The 21,986-nt window shown below is 53.2% G+C and overlaps 1 protein-coding gene and 1 long non-coding RNA gene across 15 annotated transcripts in view; one reads left to right on the top strand and one right to left on the bottom strand.

The window, feature by feature from the left end:
* SNX29 (sorting nexin 29) overlaps window positions 1–21,986 on the top strand; it is a 586,612-nt gene that overhangs the window by 117,013 nt on the left and 447,613 nt on the right. For all 14 annotated transcript variants that reach the window (XM_044935759.2, XM_045164260.1, XM_045164261.1 and 11 more), the window contains one exon: window positions 20,258–20,321. In XM_044935759.2, coding sequence (XP_044791694.2) covers window positions 20,258–20,321 — 64 coding nt within the window. The remainder of the gene's footprint in view (window positions 1–20,257; window positions 20,322–21,986) is intronic.
* Window positions 3,442–4,236, bottom strand: LOC123331555. Its single transcript, XR_006548255.2, has 2 exons — window positions 4,098–4,236; window positions 3,442–3,608 (listed from the first exon to the last, which is right to left on the bottom strand). It is a non-coding gene; the product is annotated as an uncharacterized LOC123331555 (long non-coding RNA).

Raw genomic sequence — 21,986 nt, 5'->3', positions numbered from 1 at the left:
TGAGCCGCATGCTCACGCATCGTCCCCAGGATCCTGGGGAAATTTGTTCACGCATCGTCCCCAGGATCCTGGGGAAATTTGTTCTCTTGTCCATCTTATGTCTGAAAAACTGCAGCCTGGAGAGACTACAGAGCTGGTTTTCAATGATAGAATGAGATACTTACCGGCAAAGCTATGACATGACTTTGGCCATGGCTTTTTTTTTTTTTATGGCCACGGATTGATCGATAGCCCCAGATTGAGACATAAATATGTATTAAGAATTGCTAGAAAAGCACAGGAAAAAGGGAAAGGTCAGTGTTGAGGCATAGAGATTTCCTGTTGATGTATCAATTGCTGTTGGAAGTCCCAAAGAGGATAATTATGCCAGTCCAGCCGAGATGGCAGACGGGCCTGGCATTGGAGGAGAGGTTCTTCCTGGACAATCCTCGGGGCAAGAGAAACCCTCCTGGTGGCAGAGGAAGCTGACTTTTCCTAACCTTCCCTGATGTTCTTTGAGAAGCACCGAGGGAGATGAGGAAGGGGTTGGAACAACGTTGGAGGAGAATGCCACCTGGCTGTTGGGCCAGGTCTCCCGTTCTGGTGCCTCTTTAAGGAAAGTGCTGTGCCAGGCCCTGGGGAAATATACTTGGTGACTTCTGCAAAGCAGGAAAACCTGACCCTGGACACCTGGGAGCCCCTGGATGCTGGCTCTGGCTCCAGCCTTCGAGTGTTGGAGGTGCAGTGTCTTTTGTTTTTAAATTTTATTTTATTTTTAAATTTTTGGCTGCCCTGGGTCTTCATTGCAGCACACGGGCTTTCTCTAGTTGCAGCGTGGGATCTTAGCTCCCCAACCAGGGTTCGAACCCACGTCCCCTGCGTTTGAAGGCGGGTTCTTAACCACTGGACCCCCCAGGGAAGTCCTCTCTCCTTTTAGGAGAGTGTTAGAGGCGTCCAGGCTTGTGGGGCCCCTACTGTTGTATGTGGGCACTGTGCGGCAGGAGCTTTTCTGGCCTGAACTCACTCGGTTCCCTTGGCAGCCCTGTGAGTTTGGTGGTCATACCCCTGTGCCCAGAGGCCACCACTGGGGACCAGAGAGGTCAGTTTGGCTCCTCAGAGTTACCCAGCCGGTGCTTGCTGGAACAGGGACTCGAACGCAGGCTCAACCCTGAGGCCTGTGCCCCGTTCGCCACGCCACGTGGTGGCCTGACTACTGCCCTGGTCCTGACCGACTGCACATGGGGCCCTGTCGTCATGCCACGGGGCCGTGGCAGCAGGAAGCTGTCCAGCTCAGAGGCCAGCACTCGCTCTAGAAAGCTTTTGTGAGAAAGACGTGAAAGTCTGTACAGAACCCAGCGTTAACCTCTCTAGCTTCCAATTGCCTCGTCTTTAAAATGGAGTGAACCCACCTGCCCGCTTTCCTCGCAGGGCACAGCGAGTGTGGCGTTTGCAGGGGTCAGTGTTGGAGGTGAGGCTCAGCTCCGAGCTGGCCTCGGCTCGGCTGTCTCCTGTGACGCTCTTGCTGTGTCTTTGCTCGGGGGACGTTCGGCCCTCCAGCAGGGTTCCCGAGGCAGGAGAGAGGTGGATGTGTTATCTGTTTACTTGTGGTCAGTCAGGCCCGACCCTCACGGGGTTCAGCAGCCCGCCCTCCACAATTTAATACCTCTTGCTGCCCACCGTGGTGCCTGTGTATTCGTCTGATTAAAGACTAATTTTCTAGCTCCCAAGGTGGAACTTGGCGTAGGTTTTCTTCTTGTCTCCAGATGAGTGGGTTTTACACAGATGCCTCAGACCGTAAGCTGTGAGGAGCCCAGAGGCAAGCTTGCAGGGTGCCCCCTACCCCGGCCCGCTGCGGCCCACCATGAGGATGAAAATGAGGGTGAAGTGCGTCCCAGTGAGGCGGCGGCTGTGCGGGCTGGCAGGCTTAACTCCCTGGTGTCCACAGGGCTTAGCACCAGCCCACTGTCACCTCCCCCCAGGCCTGTTAGACACAGGCCCCGAGCCCCTGGAAGACAGGCTGGCAGCCTGGGAGAGGAATTAGGAATAGAAAAGATTAGGAATAGAAAAGAGCATTTTCCCCAGGGTTTTAATAATTGGAACGTGTGCAGGGATGCCTGGAAGGAGATACTGAAGCGTCATCCACAGCACGCTCGTCCTCTTGGGATGGTTTGCCTGGGCGGATGGGGAGGGGGACGTCCACCTCCACCCCCATCCTCCCCCCACCCCCGGATCCCTGCAGCGACCTTTTCTGCACTTGGGGCAAAAGCGAATTCCTGTCATGGCCTTTAACACCTGCGTGGCCTTTCTGCCCACCCCCACCACGTTGATCTCTGTCCCGCCACACGGCCCTTCGGGATGGCAGGCAGACCCTTCCTTCTGTTTGGAAGCTCTCCTCCCCACCCTCTGCTCAGCTGAGGCCCCTTACTTCATCACCTCCAATTTCACCTTTTTCTGCCTCAGCTTCACCTGGCCACGCCCCGTCACGAGCTTCCCTTACCCTTCCCGGTATCCATGGTGAGGATTTCACCCAGCTGGTCGGAGCGCCGAGAGGGATTCCTGCGCCCCAGCCACTGGGGTTCTGCCTCCCCTCCTGCCTGTGGCATCAGGAGCGGCCTGGGCAGGTGAACTGGGGGCTGAGCCAGAAGGGCGTGTGCTGTGGGCTCAGGCCGAGCCTGGTTCTCTATGTGGCCCCCGCCGTGTGACCTTGGGGACTCCTCTTTCCTCTCGAGCGGCGCCCTGCAGGTGGGATTAGGGAGCCTGCCCGCTGCTCCTTCCAGTGTCTGGGCTCTTGACCTGTGTTCCCATCAGGAGGCCCGCTGCTGGCTCGCTCTGGCCTCCGCCTCCCACCCTCCCTCCCTCTGCTGGTTCTCGCGGGGGGTTTAGTGTCTCCTGGGGGGAGTCGATGCAGCCCAGGAGTTGGAACTCTCACCCCCAGGAGCACCCAGAGAACACCATCATCTTTCCTCACTCTGCCTGCAGGTACGAGTTCCGAGCGCGGCCGCACCATCTGAAAGCTGGAGGCCTGCCCTCTGCGGTTTTTTTAAATCTCCAGGGGCCAGGATTCAGCGCAGAGGACGGGGGCTTATTCTCCCAGACGCCATTCTGTGAGGTGCGAATCCTCCGCTGAGTCCAGGGTGACCGTTTCTGCTGGAAGGAGGCTTTCAGCCTGTTTACCTGGGGCAGCGCTTTTCCTTCCAGACTTTGGCCCGGGCTGGGGAAGGGGGCTGAGAGGAAGTTGGCTGCACAGACTTGGCTTCACTAATAAAGCCAAGGTGGCCATGTTGGCTTCCTTGGAGGGTTTGCTGTTGGTACTGAACCGAACTTGCGTCCGCTCGTCTGTGAGCAGTCAAGCCTTTCTACTGGCACCGGGTTGTGGTGAAGGAAAATGCCGCGTTTAGCACAGGAACGAGCAAGGAGACCAGGCAGGCACTGCTCAGAAGCCCTGATGGTGACTTTCAGTGGTGGGTTGGGGGTGGGGGGCACGTGACCAGCTCGTGGCCGTTCTTCTGATTGGTTGATGGTAGGGTCATCGGGAGTCAGCGTGACCCTTCTGGTTCCAGCCCGCCTGGGGTCTACGGGCTTGGTGGTCATCATTCAGTTAACTTCTTCCACCTGGTGGGGGTTTCAGTCTGTGCAAAACAGTTCACAGGATTTGGCTCAGAATATGATCTCTGGCCCTTGAGGAGGAACTAAAGGAACTTGATTTTTGTTTAATCGCTAAACTTATATTGTTTTGCTTGACTATTTTCCTTTTTCCCTGCATTTTTTTTTTTCACTTCTCTGATTGTCAGAGAAGGCCTGGGAGGCTTAAGAGGCAGAGGACACGGTGGGGAGGAGGGTGTTGCGTCTGGGAAGGCCCCATAGGTCCCTGCTGGGTTACACTGTGAGGTGATTCTGCCCTGGGGTGGGGGGGGGCGGAATAGGAGGCAGGGAGACCAGCTTTCCTGCCCCTCCCGGAGCCTGGTGCTTCTCTTCATCCTTCACTAATCCCCACAACAGCCAATGGAGGTAAGTTTGATTTCCCCATTTTGCAGGTGAGGAAATGGGTTCAGAGAGGTTAATTCACTTGCCTGAGGTAAAACGGCAGGTACTGGACAGAGCCAGGTGCCTAAGCTCACCTGACCAGCAGGCTGGCTGTTTCTTTGGCTGCGCTGCCTCCAGGGAAGTCTGCGAGGACTGACCGTGTGTGAGAGGTTGTCACACCCTCTCAAGTAGTTTATCTCGTTGACTCTCCAGGGCCAACCCGTGGCGTGGTAGTATGACCCCACTGTGGCAGCTGGGGATGCTGAGGCTTGGGGACGACAGGTAACCTGGCCCAGAGTGGGGTCTGGGACTCCGTGTGGGGTTGTCCCAGGGAGGCCTTCAGGGACAAAGAGGGTCCACGTCGCTGCTCAGGTCCAGGTGGGCCCGAGAGGGCTGCTGTGTGGAGGCGGGAAGTCAGTGAGGAACGCTCTCAGCTGCAAGCACTTGAAAACCCGGGGACAGCGGCTACAGGAGGCATTCATTTTCCTCTGGAATGTGAAATGGGAGGGGAGGGGTTGCTGGCCTGATTCTGCAGTGCAGTGCTGCCAGGGATTCAGGTTCCTTCTTGCCCCAGCCTCTTCGGTTGCTAGTTTTCATCCTGGTTTTGGTTGCCTCGTGTTTGCAAGATGGTTGCTCCTGTTCTGGCGACAACACCCGTTGTCAATCAGGAAGCAAGGGAGAAGGGGTAGCCCCTGCTGTTTCTTCCTTTTACCAGGAAAATAGAAACCTTTCCGCGAGCCCACCTGACCCTGCAAGCGGAGCTGAGCCACGTGGTCCCTCCACATGCAGGCAAAGTGCCAGGCTGTGGGTGGAGGGAAAGTCCGAGGTGACAGGCTCATTCCTGCTCACACAGAACTCGCCACGTCGCAGGGGAGGTTGTGAAAGGAAAGGCTGAGGCCCTTGGGCACCCCAAGGAGAGGAATCGGCTTCATTTGATGGAGTCCAGAAGGCCTCCTTCAGGAAAGGACAGCCGAGCTGGGTTTTCAAGGTGTCGTTGGGGTGAAATGTTAATCCTGACAGTGTTAAATCCTGCTGGGTCAGTCTCCAGTGATATTCCTCCTCCAGTGGGGTGGCTCTGAGCTTAGGAGTCTCCTTACCTGCACTGAGGGCTTCCCCAGATAGTTCAGCGGTAAAGAATTTGCCTACCAGTGCAGGAGATGCAGGTTCAGTTCCTGGAAGTGGCAACCCACTCCAGTATTCTTGCCTGGACAATCCCATGGACAGAGGAGCCTGGCGGGCTCCAGGATCACAGTCCAGGATCACAAAGAACTGGACACGACTGAGTGAGTGAGCACGCACACGTATGTGCACTGAGGGCAGTGTGACAGGGTGGGACTCTCATATCTTGTCCAAGGTTAGAGGTCACCTCTGCTCCTGAGCCACCAGGGTGCTTGGAGAGAGCGTGCGTGGCACCGGGCAGCAGTGGAGGACGCGGGACACCCAGGGGTCAGTGTGGTGGCCTCGGCATCGGGAGGGCCCAGCCACATGCACTGTTTCTCAGCCACTCTTGTCCTGCTGTGTGTCTCGGGGTGGCCACTCCGCCTTTCTGGTCCTCACTGTAAGCCTTGGGAGCATCGTTCCGCCTTCCTTCCCTCCCGCTCATGACTGAGGAGGCAGTTTGAGGGGCTCAGCCAGACGTCCGCTCACCTTGCACTGACCAAGCTCCGCGTGCCCCCTCCCCCTCTGTAACTTTGGAGGTGGACAGGCTGCCATCATGTCCATTTCAGAGGGGGGAGGCAGGTTCAGAGACAGTGAGCGACATGCCTGTGGCTGCACAGGAGGTCGGTGGCAGAGCTGGGACTGGAAGCCGCTCCTTGGCCACAGGGAGCTGGTGTTCTGTGCAGCAGACCTCAAAGCGTCCAAGTGTGGAGCAGGGCAGCGTAGAGTCGGTGTGACTGCGTCTGGTGTGAGGGCCACCTGAGCCCTCTTGGTAGCTGTGTGCTTCTAATTAATTGCACTTTACGTGTGTGGGTCTGTTTGACAATTGCCCACACACATGATGCCACTGCCTGAGGGTAGACGGAAGCTCTGCTGCAGATGTCCCAATTATTTATGCACATTTCACATGCGGTTAGTCTTCGTCGCTGTCAGTTAACCCCACCACCACGCGGTGCATGAGCCCGGGCTCAGCAGGGGCTGGTGTAACTGCGCCCTGGGTGGACCCAGTGGCCTCAAACAGGTCAGGGTCCTGTTTCTGCTGGTTGCTGTTGGCAGCCCAGCCAAGTGCAGGCAGCCAGCGGGTAGAACAGACAGTGGGGGAAGCCTGGTGCTCCCCGTCTGCTTGCGGGAGCCAGAAACACTCAGGAAGGCTCATCGACTCCCGCTGATGATCCCAGAGTCTCGGAGCCAGGAGGGTTCCGCAGGGTCAGCTCGTCTCACCTCCTCATCTTACAGACTGAACGTCTCAGATGCAAAGTGCGTGTGATGTGCCGAACACCCCTGCCAGCTTGCAGCTGGACTGACCGTGGACCTGGCATCCGTATCTGTTCCTTGTCATCACACGGTGCATCTCTGCTTATGCTGTTTTCTCGTCCTCTGTGTCTCCCAGCTTGCTGGCTGCATGTGTGGCCTGGTGGCCAGGGACCCCTCCTGTGGGTTCCCAGGTGCAGTAGGTGAGGGGTGATTCCTTTGCTCGAGGGTGGCAGAAACCAGCTCAAACGTCTTAAGTATGGGGATGTGGTTGCCCCCAGACCTGAAGCACCCAGGGTGCCTGTGGCATTGAGGCTGCCTGAACCCCCAGACTCAGGTGGTCTCCAGGGCTCCTCCTGAGGGCTGCTAATGGAGTGATGAGGAGGCGCATGTCTGCGACCTCTGGCCAGGCTGACTCCGCCCAAACCCTTTGACGCTGGGTTCTTTAATGAAAATCTTGAGAATGTTGATTTTTTTTGGGGGGAGGGGGTTAAAATACAGGCTGGCTTGGGGCTCTGGCCTCCTCTTTCTATCCCACCGTGGGGCTGGGGGGAAGAGTATAGAGTGGTAGGTATGATTAGGTGGAGGTCATGATGTCAAATATCTTTTATTCTGATCTCTGTGTCGGTTTCTTTATGTATAAAAATAGATTTGACTCGAGCACCTGCTTTGTGGGGCTGTTTGGAGGGCTTAAGGAGACGATTTACGAACAGTTTCACCCAGGGTCTGGCACGTGGCCTGGGCCCCCTAGCAGCTGTTAGGAAAGTCATTTCACATCTCGTTTTTTCCACCTATAAAGCAGGGGGCTGACACCACCAGTTCTGTGAAATAAGAAACTTGGTTCCTTTAGTACAGCCAAGGTCAGACCCATGCTTCAAGGTTGGTAGTGGATGAAAAATTGCCACACGCAGAGGGGCACTAGACCCCGAGGCCCTGTCTTCTCTCCATCGACTTTTCCTTTTTGGGTGTTCCCATCACCCTGAAACCCCGTGTCTCCTCTGGGGGATGTTAACACTCACGGTGCCATGGACAGGGCAAGCCTGGACTAGTTAACAGGGATTGTCTGAATGTTGGGGTACAGGTAGCAGTTCCCTTTCCCCCAAGGGGAAACGTCTGCAAACTTCCCCAGAGAAACCTACTGTGCTTGTTCAGGACCAAGGACAGAGGCGTTCCCACACCTCCCCCCATCCCAGCTGGCTCTGCAGCTAAACGGTGAGGAACAGGCTCTAGGCCTGGCTCCTAGCTGTGCGTCTCTGAGCAGATTGCTCAGCCTCTCCGAGCCTTGGTTTGTGCACCTGAAAAATAGGAACAGTGATGGCCTGTGCTTGTTGGGAGGAGTGATTGAGGTAATGTCTATGAAGCTCTCTGGACGACGCCTGGCCCGCAGTAGGAGCTTTGGAATGATAACTGCTGCCCTTTCTGCTGTGCTGAGTCGCCTTCAGCCTGGGGTCTCCCACAGCAACTTCTCTTTAGTTTCTGATTTTAGTTCTTTTGGCGAATACCTCTTTAAAGCTAAATGATGTACCAGAGCTGTTTTCTTTTTATTTAATTTTCAGAGAATGAATGTAGACTTTTGACTCCTTGATATAGAAAAAGATGTTGAAAAGCATGAAATTATTCAATAAAGGAGATCCGCCTCTTCCCCTTTATTGCTTCTAACCTTCTGACAATTTTGTGTGTTCTCAGATGCTCTCTTTTCTGATGGGGGCAGATGTGCCTGGACGCTTTTTGGTCCCCAAGTGAATCACTCTGAGGTCCTTGGGGAACTGCCTTTGGCGGGGGGGTTATGTGCAGCCCCTGCCCGTTCTGTCTGTCTCCTGGCGATCTCTGCCTCCATTAGCGCCCCCTCAGACTCCACACTTGTGACATTCTCTGACGTGGACCGGAAGGCTGACTTTTCAGAAACGACCATGCGCTGTTGTGTGCTACTCATCTTGACATTTTCAAAATGATGGGTCGGGAACTTAAACTTCTGGGTTGGGAGTCTCAAAGTGGGGGTCCCAGAGCTGTCATCTGTTGGGCCAGCCTGGAAAAGAACTTGGTTAACATCATTTAAAATCAAATTTATGTAAGAATATAAAGATGCATACAGGTAAAGATAAGATACATAAAATCCGATTTGTGTAAGAACATGGATGCTGGTTTCTCCGAGCCAGGCTGTGTCCCTGTGAGGGACAGTGGGCTGGAGGCAGGGCTGCCACTTGGCTGAGCTTGTCTGCCCTCTACCCAAGGTCCCTGCTTCCTGCTGAGCCTCTTATAGCATCCACTGCTATTACTTTTTGGTCCTGTCTGTATCTACTTTGGGGACAACTTGCTTTCCAAGTCACTATAAAGAAACACTGTGTGTGTGTGTGTGTGTGTGTGTGTATGTGTACGCCTGCACTTGTGTGTGAGACTATGTACACACACCAGTGAGAAAACCCACCATTGCACATATGGAGAAGTTCACAAAAATTTATCAAGATATTGAAACTTTTTCAAGTTATTGAACTTTATCAAGACATTGAAAGATACGTTTCTTATCTCTTGTGATTTCCTTGTAGTTCTCATTCTGTTTGCATGGGTTCCTCAAACCTTTTCTTCTCATTTCCAGATTATGTAGAAACAATTGCTTTAAAGTGGGGGTGGGGTAAGGGCTTAGAGGACAGAATTTCATCAGATTCCTGATTTTCCTGGGGAGGGCAGAGGAAGGTTGGGAGAGTTGCTGGAGGCTGTACGCTGGGAGCTGGTTGAGTGTCGAGGGTGTGTGCTCCGTCCCAGGGGGTGGCTAGGCCTGGCGCTGCCAGCTCAGCTCGGGGACAGGCTTCCCAGGGGACCTGACCAGGCTGGGTCCTTGCCCCGCCACCTTCTGCTTGTGTGCTGCTCTGGGCCTCCGTTTCCTCCTGCACGTAGCGGGCGTAGTACACTTTGCTTCTCAGGGAGGTTGTGAGAATTCAGTGAGATTGTGTGTTTCAAGTGCTTTTCGCCTTGCTGGGTATACAGCAAACGACGCATAGCAGCCACTGGCCATCTGAACACTGGGAACATATCCTGAGGCATTTTAATTTTTTCATCATAACCAACTGCAAAACAGAAACTCTGGGTGGGCAGGGGGAAAGGGGAGGCAGGAAGGAGAAACAGAACAAAGAGCTCGAATGGGCCCGGGATCCATTTAAAAAGTTACGTTTTGGAGCTCAATATAGTTCATCCTTTCTTTTAGAGATAAAAGGAACGGGAGTGGGTAGTCAGAAAAAGATATAAAAAGCGGTTATAAGTTTGGAGAACGGCGGCGTAGGTTAAGTATATATCCACAGAAGAGCACTCACTGTTTATTTCTGTGCATGTGCCCTCACGAGCCCTCTCTTTAAATATCACCACATACGCGCCCCAGGGGAGTGTTTGTAAAGGCTCTGTGAGGTCTTTGAAAAAAGATGCTATATAAAGCCAAAGAATTATTACCCAGATCTATGTATATGGGAGCGAGCGCGTGTGTACGCTTGCACACGTGTGCACATGCCCAGATGTCTAGCTACAGCCATCCGGTTTTCTCCCTTTAATCTTGAAAAGGGAATTAAAGATCAGTTGATCTCAAGACAGTTTCCCTCCTGGAAGGTCTGTCGGCTGCGGGTGGGAAGGCTCTCTTCCCCTCCCTTGAAGCCACTGTTTCAAGCAGCCTCTGATGCCCGCCCTCGTGTGAGTGGAGCGGTCCCTGTAGTGTCTTGGTTTCCGTTCGGGTGCTTGGCCTCTGGTGTCTGGTCCCTGCTCTGGTTGTCTGTTTCAAGTCGGGGGTTCGTGTGTCGACGGGCGGGGGAATGGTTTTGCAGGCTCGCCCAGTTCCAGGTCATGGTCACGATATATAAGAATCCATCTCTTCCTTCCTATGTGTATCCATTCATGAGGCACCTACTGGAAAAAAGTAAGTCTGAATCCCTGTCACTGGGGCCGGAAATTGCAGCCATGAACTGGTAGGTAGTTCCTCTAAGTGAAGCCTTGAACTTGTTATTAAACGCGCTGGACATTTCTGCCCGGCCCATCCTGTGCTCGGTTCCAGGAGTTGAGGGGCAGATTCTAGCAGTGGGCGTCAGTCAGTCACTCACTCGTTGATTAATGATCCGCTTATTCATCTGGCCTTGGGTTCATTCTCCCAGTCTCGTGGGTGCCGGGCCCAGGGGTCCCTGCTCTCAGGGGCTCCACAGGCTTGGGGGCGGGGCTCTGCCAGCCACGCCTGCAGAAGGGCGAGTCCATCCTGATGGGTGGAGCGTTCATGGAGGTGAGAATGGACAAGGTGCGGTGGGGCTTAGGGAGAGTAGGGGCCGCGAGCTCTCCTTGGCTTGTTGGGCTGGAACCCAGAACCTCTAAGGTGAGAACCGCAGCGGGGAGGTTATGGGGGCTCCCGGCGGCCTGGTGGCTGGGCTCCTGCCTGCCGCATTCCTGGGGCGGCTGCCTCTGCTGGCTGACCCCAGAGAGCTGTCTTGGCAGTACTACTGTGGCCAGAGGCCAAGCCAGCCAGTGGTGAGTTCACCCACTCAACGGGGATTCTGTTCAGAGTCTGGGTTCCCCTGTGGCTTTGTCCCATTGTCAGGCCACAGGGCACGTGTGACATCTCTGATGCCAGCCACTTGGCCAAAACTCAGCCTTCTCTCTGCACTGAATGGTCTTGCCCCTCCCTGAGGGGCTTTATTGGCTTTATCTCTTTGGGCTTCTGTCTGGGGCTTGCATCTCACGTGTCCCTGGCCAGGCCCCTGCGCCTGGCCCAGCGCCCTGTCCTCGGCTAAGCTCTCAGCAGGCGGATCCTGGTGGAGCGATTTAGAACTGTTTGTGCTCGGGCCAGGCGCCTCTGCTCCCGTCCTCCTGTATCCCTGATCGGAGCTGGTGGCCCATCACAAACTTATGGAAGTCTCTATCAGAGTTGGCCAGCCACCCTGGGTCTCAGCACTACCTTCAACCTGCGGACACCCAGAGCGCCAAGCCCGTGTGCAGCCCTGGCCCTCTGCTGGCTCACCTCCGGAGAACCGTTGTAGGTAGAAGATGATGTAGGGCAGGGGCCGAGCCAGGCCTGCCAGAGGGATGGAGGTGAAGCCGAGGGGACTGGTGAAGAGGCAAGAGGGATCTGCAGTGTCTAAGACAGCAGCGGGTCTTGGCTGTGTTGCATCTATGAACAGTCTGGGTTCCAGCCATGGGGCCCCACCGTTGACGCCGTGTCTGGCGGGCCGCACACTAACCGCAGAGGGCCCGCGTAGGAGAAGGCTGTGATGGGGAGTGGGGGCAGGAGCTCCTGGGGACCTTCTCGTCTTTTCTGTAAAGGCCTGATGGTCAGTGGTTTAGGCCGTGCGGCCCCGCAGACTGCACGCCTATGGCTCAGTTCTGCCGCTGCGGCATGACCGCAGGACAGATGGGTTGAGAACGGACTGCAGGGCTGTGACCCAGGAAAACTGGTGCTGTGCCCGCCCTGTCCCATGAGGCCGGCCGTACCAGTGCCAGTTGTTTTTCCAGCTGAGGGAATGGAGAGGGAGAAGGGGCCCAGGAGACCGGTGGGATCTGGGGCTTGATTAGAAAACCTGTGTTCCTCCTGCTCTGCCTGTTTGCTGCCTTGAAGAGCTTAGTTTCCACAATGGACCAGTTTTCTGTCAGATTGGCCTTCAGGGTACAAAAGTTAAAAAAACAAAACTATCATTTCCTTAATCGACTTGTTCTTCGCTTGCACATTGAGATGGGCTGCTGTTGCTGCAAGATGGCGTAAATGTTTATTTCCATATTTATGCTGTTTTTATTGCTGCATTTCACATATTTAAATTACTCTTTTTGAACTTTATATTGATATATAGTAACAACAGAGATTTAAGTCTTGTTTCTTGCTCCTAAAATGGTTCCCTTCCCCGGCAACATTTATGAACCAATTCGTCCTTTTTGCTTTCCAAGTGGCTCAGCAGTTAAAGAGTTTGCCTGCCAATACAGGAGATGCAGGTTTGATCTCTGGGTCAGGAAGATGCCCTGGAGAAGGAAATGGCAACCCACTCCAGTATTCTTGCCTGGACAATCCCATGGACAGAGGAGCCTGGTGGGCTACAGTCCAGGATGTCGCAAAGAGACACGACTGAGCGACTAAACAGCCATCCTTTCTGCAGTGATTCCAAATGCTTTTTAACCCAGACTGATTTCCCATGGTTAACCTTCTCCTGTGTTTTTGACTGGATTTGCTCTTCAGTTCTTCGAAGCCAAGCATGAAATCAATTTCTCAATAGATCATTCTTTGCCCTTCAGCCTTAGGAGGGAGAGCCCCTGACTCCACCGGGCTCTGCAGAGGCTGCAGTGCAGAAAGACTGTGCTGCTGTCCCTCGAAACGTGCGGTGGCAGGTAATAAAGACGAAAGGAATAACCATGGTAGAGACCAAACAAATCATGGGATGCGGGTGCCTGGAGAGGAGAGAACATTACAAGCTAGGCAGCACTTCTGCTGATGTGTGTGCCTGAGCTTGGAGAAAGTAGATTGTTTACATGATGTAGGGGAATCAGCCCCTTGGCGTTACCCATCCCAGAAAAGTCAGCAAAGTGAATGCATATAAAGCTGTGTGTGTGTGTGCTCATTTGCTCAGTTGTGTCTGACTCTTTGTGACCCCTTAGACTGTAGCCCACCAGGCTCCTCTGTCCATGCAGTTTTCCAGGCAAGAATACTGGAGTGGGTTGCCATTTCCTTCTCCAGAGGATCTTTCGGACCAGGGATTGAACCCGGGTCTCTTGTGTCTCCTGCATTGGCAGGTGGATTCTTTACCACTGCGCCACCTGGGATGCCCATGTCAAGTTGAAGCCTGTCAAAAGAGTGATTTTTTTTGGGGGGGAGGTGGGTGTAGGCTGGGAGAGGATACCAGCTCTCAGGCTGTTGCCTTTTTCACCATCACCAGGAGTGTTCTGTTTTGGTAACTTAGGGAAGACTAAGGGCACAATCTTTTTTGAAATATTTACAGTATCAGAGTCCTGCTGGACCTGTGTTTGTGTCCTCTGAAATTTAGATGTTGGTGCGGACACAGGACCTGTGTCTGGGGGTACACAGCATGCAGGACCAGGGAGGGAAGGGTTATGACGGGAGGATGTTGTGGCTCAGCAACAATGCTCATCCCCCTGCTCTGCGGCTTCTGTGTGGACCAGTTGTGGCCCCTGCAAAGTGCACCTGTGGCCAAGATGTCTCATTGCAGCTGGTCGTGGCTGTTCTTTGCCCAAAGGGCATTCGTGTTTTCTAGGTCCTCCTGGGAAACCCTTCCTCCTTCAGTTTTCTTCCCCCGCAGACTGCACACATGTCAGCCGCATGACCCCTAGTGGCGTGTTCGGGATCCCCGCATTGTCTTTGTTGTCAGTTGCTCAGTCTTGTCTGACTCTTTGCAACCGCATGGACTGTAGCCCATCAGGCTCCTCTATCCACGGGATTTGCCAGGCAGGAATACTGGAGTGGGTTGCCGTTTCCTGCGCCAGGGGATCTTCCCCATCCAGGGATCGAACTCGCATCTCCTACATTGGCAGGTGGATTCTTCACCACTGAGCCACCTGGATATGCCATGCCTAAAAGCCCAGCGCCCCGACCTCACTTCTGCGGTCCCCTCTATGTGACATCTCGCTCTCCAGGTCTGATTTCCCATGTTGCCTGTGCTGAGCTGGTTTGATGGCTCATAAAAGTCTATTATCTAGTCTGTTGCCCTAGGGCATAGACCACTTAAAAAAATTCCTTTTCATTTCCCAGGGTTGAGGTCCGCAGGAGCTCAGTGAACCCTGTAACTCCTGAACACGTGCCCAGCTGAGTCCAGCCGTGCTTGGGCAGCCGCTGCTGCCTTGTCCCCACCCTTGCCGTGGGAGGGGCGGGCGCTCACTTACGGTGATCAGTAACGTTTACTGGATGCCTTCTGTGTGCTGGGCGTCGAGTTGTTATAATGCTTGTGTGAGGTAATGACAGAAAAGATCCCATTTTTAGGTAAAGGAATCAATGCGCAGAGAGGGTGGGTACCTTGCCCAAGGTTACCCAGCTACCGAGGCAGAATTTGAACCTGGGACCTGACTCTAGAGATCGTGCTCTGAAAGCCAGGACCCTGAACCACCTCCTTGCAATGGCTGCGGTGTGGAGTGCCCCCAGGGAGCTTTAATTTACTCTTACATCCTGCAGGGAATTCCTCTTTTGTATTTCGAGGAGCTAGAAACCCCCTCCAGGTTACCCAGCAGTTTGATGGCTGAGCTGGGGCTTGAACACAGATCTCCCCAGCCCCAGGGTCTGGCGGTAGCAACCTTCCATGGGTTCTGCTCCTGTCGTTGGAATGGAAGCTATTGGAACCACCGCCCCTTCCACCTGACCTTCTTGCCCCCGGCAGGTCCCTGCTGAAGCCCTTCATCTCTCTCCAGCTGTTGGACCTGCGCAGGACAGTATCCACAATCTTTGTCCTTAGGGTTTGGAAGGTGACTTGGGGCCCTGCGGGCAGCTTGGCTTGTCCTACGTGGGTCCCTGCTCTGTGTTCCTGAGCATCCTCATCAGGTGAGAAATGAAACGAGGCTTCAGCCCATGTGACATTAGATGAAGGCGTGCCCACCACGTGACAGCTGGTACCTTTGTTCTCCGTTTCAGTAGTGTTGTGCTCAGGTAGAAATCATCTCTCTGCATCACTTACTTCCCATAAACCTTGACCAAGTGCCTGGTGGGCCTTGCAGGTGGTAAAGAATGCACCTGCCAGGGCAGGAGATACGGGTTTAATCCCTGGGTTGGGAAGATCCCCTGGAGAAGGAAATGGCAGCCCACTCCAGTATTCTTGCCTGGACAATCCCATGGACAGAGGAGCCTGGTGGGCTACAGTCCAGGGGGTCGCAGAGAGTCAGACATGACTGAGTGGCTGAGCGTGCACAGACATGCACAAGCGCCTGGCGTGTAAGAGCTCTGGGGACCCCAGGTGCATGGCCTGCTGTGTGCCTTGAAGTTGTGAGGTGATTGCAAGAGGCAGAGGCAGTTAGCTGTTGCACACTCTGCAGCTTGCTGTGGGGTAGGGGAATCATGGTGGGCTTCTTGGTTGAGGTGTCTTTTTCATCCTGGTCTGAGTAGATGAGTTTCATCAGATCAGGATGAGGGGGTGGTGGTGAACATGAGGAAATCCATGAAACAACAATGCATTGGAATGTTATTCAGCCTTAAAAAGGAAGGTATTCCTACCACAGGTGACGACATGGATGAACCTGGAGGACATTAAGTTAAGTAAGATAAGCTGGATCCAGAAGGAGAAACACCGCGTAATTCCACTTATGTGAGGAATCTAATGGTCAAACTCTGAGACGCAGAGAGTGGAAGGGTGGTTGCCAGGGGCTGGGGCAGGAGGGAGTGGGGAGGTGCTCTGGGTGTCAGGCTTCAGGCCAGCCGCACGGGTCAGCTCCAGAGCCCTGGTGTGTGATGACCCTGTGCTCGGACATGGCCATTAACATCCGTGAGGAGGGAGATCTCGGGTGAAGCGTTCTCAGCACAATGGAAAACTCCGTTGGGCTTGTGTCTTATTCAGGGAGAGGTGCTCACATTTGGGAGGAGGAACAAAATAGTGCAGCCCCATCACTGAAGAGCGTCCTTAGGGAGGCTGGCTCAGAGGCTGCTGGCCCAAGCGGATCGCTGGCCGCAGGTGAGGCCAGGTAAAGGGGTTGGTGACGCCAGGCGGGGGCGCGACACCCACATCTCAGCATAAGGATCGTGCCTGTGGGTGGCGAGCCGCTCCCTCTAGGAGAAGCCTGGCACAGGAGGGATCAAGGGCCCCGGAACCCGAGCCTTCTGCCCTGCTGGGTCCAGGGTGCCAGGCGCCCTGGCTGTGGGCGTGTCTGCACCAGGCACATGTGCCCTGCTAAGCTCTCATCCCACTTATATCCAGGGCACGTGTAAATCAGGCAAGCACATGGCACACTCAGCAGATCAGAAGGCTGGCGTGATCCCTTTGATCAAGAGATTTCAGCAGGGCTTGGTGGGGAGGGCGATGAGCGGGCGGAGCACAGAGGATGTTTAGAGCGGCAAAACTGTGACGATCCTGTCCTGGTGGATTCACGTCGTCGTACGGATATCCAGACCCAGGGAACGTGCAACCCACTGGCGAAGCTGACGTGGCGGTGGTGCCTGTGACCGTCAGTGTGGGTCCGTCATTTGTAACAAACGTCCGGCTCTGGTGGTGGGTGTCGGTAATGAGGGAGGCTGTGCGTGAGCAGGGGCTGCTGGTAGATGGGGGGCCTCTGTACCTTCCTCCTGACTTTGCTGTGAACCTGAAACTGCTTTATAAAATAGTTTGTGTAAAAAAAAAAAAAAAAAAGATATCACTTCTTCTAACCTCATGTTGCAACGATGAACAACAACATATCTAGTCCTTTGCTTCTATAAGAAGTGTGGGGCAGCTGAGCCCTCCAGAAGAAGTCCTCATAAGAAGACTCAGATGTCACACAAGCCTTGGAGTGAAGGAGCAGCTTCCTGAGCCTGGGTCTCCAGCACCCGGCTGCAGCCTTGCCCCTGCTCTGGGTTTCTTGAAGATAAGAGCCAAAGAGATATCACTCAGCTGGTCTTCAGTGATGTATTAAGTCTTGATTTTTCCCCCCTCATGGCTATGGTGTCACGGAATTAGATTACCGGCTTGTTTTTAGTTTTACAGGTTCACCAGTGTTTTCAGTTACCATAAAAGTGTGAAATCTAGCGTCATGTCAAGTTCTTCTAAATCATTAGTGCTCTCTGCTGCTGCCTGTGAGAGGCAGTGTCTTTACCCAGCACCACCTTGCCTCATTTCTCCTCTGAAGGTTACAGTGCTCCAGGGAGGTGGAAAGGCGGGTGCTGTTCCCCCAGAGAAAGGCTCAGAGAGGCTAGACCCTGGTACAAGGCTGAGAACCAGGGCCCTCGTTACCTGGTCATGTTCAGCATGCAGTCAGACAGACTGTCTCCTCGTGGGCGCGTGTGACTGTGTGTGTCTGTCCTCCATTGAGAAATGCTCTGTTAAGGACACTCCTCCCTTAGGTGAGTTGAGAGCCCGGCTCTCTCCTTGGGAAGGGGCCTTGTAGCCAGCAGGCAGGCGCTCAGCAGATGCTTGTGCTGTTGATGTTCAGTTGCTCAGTCGTGTCCGACTCTGTGACCCCATGGACCGCAGCGCAACGGGCCTCCCAGCCCCTCAGTATCTTCTGAAGTTTGCCCAAGTTCACATCCACTGACTTGGTGATACTACCCAACCATCTCATCCTCTGCTGCCCTTTTCTCCTTTTGCCTTCCGTCTTCCCCAGCATCAGCGGCCCTGGTTGTGGACACAGCATACCACGTCCCATGGGGCCGGGGTCTCCTCCCCTGCTGGTAGGACACCTTGGCTTCCATCCTGACTCTGACATGGAAAGGTGCATGGTTGCACAGCTTATTTCATGACATCTCAGGTTCTTCTGCCTTAATATTCCTGTGATATTTTGATGAAATAGTAGTTCTTAATCGCTGCAAGTGAGTGGTGGTGATTACCACTGGTTCCTGGGTCACATGCAGAGATTGGAATTGGACAAATTTGGATGCCAGCTGTGACTTGACATCTTCACTCTGAGCCTGGTTAAAGGCCTGTAGAAGGGACTGGGAGACCACTTCCTGGAGAGCGATTCTGTGACCAGCAAGACTGTGTACCGGGGCGCTTGCCTGGTGGGCACTGGAGTTGTCATCAAATCCTCAAGTCTCCAAGCTCCCTGAGGGCCGGGCCACATGGCCCTTCCTGGCTCACCCTGCCTGCCTTGTGTGGCCCGGCTCGCGCCTGCCCCAGGGCCTTTGCATGTGCCTTGTGCCACATGCATCCAGCAGCTCACTGGCTCCCTCTCTCCCCTGGGGCCCCCAGAGAGGCCTTCCCAGCACAGCCCACAAAATGACACCCTCCCCACCACCTGTCTTTGCACCCCACCTGGCTTTCCTCCCAGCGTGTCTCGTTGTCCCATCTGTTCCATGTTGGTTGGCGTGTCTCCCCTCCCAGGGAGGGGGCCCTGCCTCCTGCAGGCAGAGACTTTGGTTTTCTTTATGCCTTCTTTACCCACAGCACCAAGAGCAGCTCTTGGACCTTGTAGGTGCTCAGTAAGTTTGTGTCAACCCAGTGAATTTCGAATTTTCTTTGGCAACACCTTGGTTGATCCCAGGAGAGGGACACCTCAGACCCTCCTCCTCACCAGCACCTTAGATGGCCTGGTTTCTCACCATGTGACTCGCGGGTTTCACACCATCACAGGTGTGATGGGGAAGCCAGGCCTCGACCTCCTAGCTGTGTCTTTGTGATGCTGACGTGGCTGTTCTGGGTCAGAAAAGACAGGGGAGGGCCTATTTTTTGACCCAGAGGCTGAGCAGGAGCCCTCGTGATTCCTCATCCTTCCCTTCCTTCCTCTGAGACCTGGATGGTGGGCTTCCGCCCACTCTGTGGCCACCTATGGACAGCGTGGGTCCTGGGACCCATTTCTTGCCTCAACGTCTTTGGGCCTCTTTCTGCCTAGGTATCCTGAGTATAATGGGACAGAGGGACCACCTATTTATCTTGTCCTCATCCTCCCCCATTTCTTCCTCCTTCCCAATTCATTTGTACCCCAACAACGTGGGGTAGTGTTTCTTAGGTGTGTGTAAAGGTGTAAACGAGATAACGGGCTTTGAACAGAGCTTGACAAGTAGAAGAGCTTGAATTTTAGCTAAAAAGAGATACCAACAAACCATACTTCTTTCCAAAAGAGGACTTGAAGCAGCATATTAAAACGGTTTAAAAAATAGAGTGAAACGGGTCATATGTAGATTGGCCCCAGGTGGAAAGACGGTTTGGTGATGAGAGGCAGGTTAGGGCCTGTTGTGGTGGCCGCAGGGCCGAGTGGGTGCACTGGCTGTGTGACTTTGGCTGTGAGCTTCTTTGCAGCCAGTTCTAAGAGGATTGGTTAGGGGAAAAAAAATAAAACTGGCTTTCCGGGGGAAATTCACAAGTTCCTGGGCCTGAGATCTGAGTGTTGTAAACAGTCCACTGTGGGTGGACAGTGACAAGAGGTAAGCTTGCTGTAGGTGGAAAACTTGGATGCTCATTGAATTTAAAGGCGAGATTCTCTATCAGTGAATTGCTGTCCCACATTGAAGATGTCAGGAGAGCTGCTCCTGCAAGTAATTATCAACTGTGTGTTGGAGGGGCCCCTGTCCCTCTTCACAGTATATGGGAGTCAGCGCAAGAAGACCAGATCTCTCAGTAATCTGGAGTATGTCTGTGTCAGTATGGAGTCACCTGGGCTTCCCATGTGGCTCAGTGGTCAAGAATCTGCCTGCCGATGCAGGAGATGTGGGTTCGACCCCTGGGTCAGGAATATCCCCTGGATCAGAAAGATCCCCTGGGGGAAGAAATGGCAAACCATTCCAGTATACTTGACTGGAGAATCCCATGGACAGAGTAGCCTGGTGAGCTACAGTCCACGGGGTCACAAAGAGTTGGACATGACTGAACACGCAGGAGCATGAAGTCAGTTTCATGAAATCTGCTGTCTGACCGGTGGTTGATAACTGGCTCTAACTGGGAATAGATCAGTGTTCAAAGCAGACGCCGTCAGCTTAGTAGGGACTTGGAAAAACACTCAGAAGTCATCACTCTAACTTCCTTAGCGGCTGGTTAGCTGGTTATGTTCACCAAGGAAACGCCTCCACATTTATTCTCATCCTGCCCTGCCTTTGGATTCTGTGTGGTTAATAAGAGTGATTGACTGAGCCCACTGGATCTTCTAGACTGTATAGGAATTATTTTTGAAAGGGAAAAGGGAACTCGTCTAGACAAGTGGCCCTAAATAGCACATAATCCAGACCGGTGAGGGGCGGTGTAGCAGGCGGGATCTGCCGGTTAATTTGGACTTGGCTTTCTTCCCTTAGGTGACCTGCGACAAGCCATCGTGGCCATGATGAACAGGAAAGACGAGCTGGAGGAAGAGAACAGGTATCCAGCGCTGGGGCTGGAGGGGTCGCTGCTTCATGGAAATCCTACCTCTGGGGCAGAGAGAAGATCAGCGTGAAGGAAGTTTTGCTTCAGGGGAAGAATTGTGACCAGTGATTTCTGATTTTTCGTTCTGAGATGTACTACTTTATTTTTCAACTTTTTATTTTATGTTGGAGTAGAACCAACTGACAGTGTTGTGATAGCTGCTGGTGAACAGCAAAGGGACTCAGCCGTATATATACATGTATCCATTCTGGGATGTACCACTTTAGTACATGTAACGTGGCTTGAGTGTTAATAGGGAATGAAACGATCATGCACTATCTTAGAACAAACTGAGAATTTGTAAAGCAGTCTTATTAATTTTTTAATTCTTTTTTTTTAAAAAAAAATAGCCTTTGAGATATAATTCACATATCATATAATTCATAGATTATATAATTTAAATATCACATAAAACATAAAACTTATTTAAAGTATTCAGTGGTTTTCAGATATGTGCAACCATCTCACCACAGTCAATTTTAGAACATTTTCTTTGCCTCAAAATGAAGCTGCATCCTCACAGCTGTCAGCCTGAGCCCCCCTTAAGCAGTGGGTAACCTTTCATTGAGGTTCTGTCCACCACGTTCCAGGCACTAGCGTACTTAACATTTTCTCGAATGGGGGATACCTATAGTAAGACGGTGTATGGAGTCTTTCGATTTTCCCCAAAGCCCTGTTGCAGACACTGAGAGGCCAAAGGGTTTTATTCATTTTGATTCCCTGTTGAAACCAGGGCTGGATACCAGACAGCTGTTAGCTGTGTTGCCTCTGTCTAGCTGCCCAAGCGTGAACCGCTCCAGTGCCGGGACCTTGTCTGGGCTACAGGCTGGTCAGTGGAGGGATCTGCCTGCGGTTATCTGCAGAGCCTCTGTGAGCACATGTCTGCTGGCCTGGGGGTCAGGGAGTAGGTGTGTGTGTGTGTGCACATGTGTGTGCACGCTCATGCCGCCCTCTTATGCTTGCCCCTGAGCAGGAATTGTGTCCCTGAGGATGTGCATTCTGATTCTCCTTTTTAAAACTTGCTTTGGGCCCTGCTTGACAAGCTTCTCCCTCACCCTTTATGGAAACATACAAAAGCAAACAAACGTGATTTGGAAAAACAAGTGTTTTTAAAAAGGAATCCTCAGACAGTGTGATTTTTCCAGTGAAAGTAAATCTCAGGGACAGGCTGTGGACTTTGTAGGGTGCTTTGTCCTTTTTTCAGCTGGGGCCGTTATCTTTGAAAAAGCCGCAGGTTTTGTGTTACTTTGTAGAGAGCAATAGTCACTGTTGGGTCATTTCTTCTCCTTCCCATCAAGAGAAAAAGAAATCACACCCAGTTTGTGTTGGGGGGGGTAGTTTCCAGGCCCCAAGAGGGAATTTTTTTCAAAACTTTCAAGGAGCGTTGAGACACGCTATGCTTGTTTTTGGAGCGGGGCTTCAGGGAGCAGTGGAGGTGGGGTGGTTCAGACACTGCTGCTTGTGGTCTGCTGTCTCATGGCAAGTGTCCTCTAGATTTAGGAGGCAGCCGCACCAAAGTTAGGAAATGTTTTCGGGAAATAGCCATTTGAGGTCCGTAGATGGTCACCAGAACCCTGCTTGGCTCAATTCTAGGTGGTAACTTGTGGTTATTTCTGGAAG

The sequence above is a fragment of the Bubalus bubalis genome, chromosome 24 (assembly GCF_019923935.1).
Source record: "Bubalus bubalis isolate 160015118507 breed Murrah chromosome 24, NDDB_SH_1, whole genome shotgun sequence".
Classification (NCBI taxonomy): Eukaryota; Metazoa; Chordata; class Mammalia; order Artiodactyla; family Bovidae; genus Bubalus; species Bubalus bubalis.
Note: the sequence above shows the minus strand (reverse complement) of the source record. Positions and strands in the feature narration are given on the sequence as shown.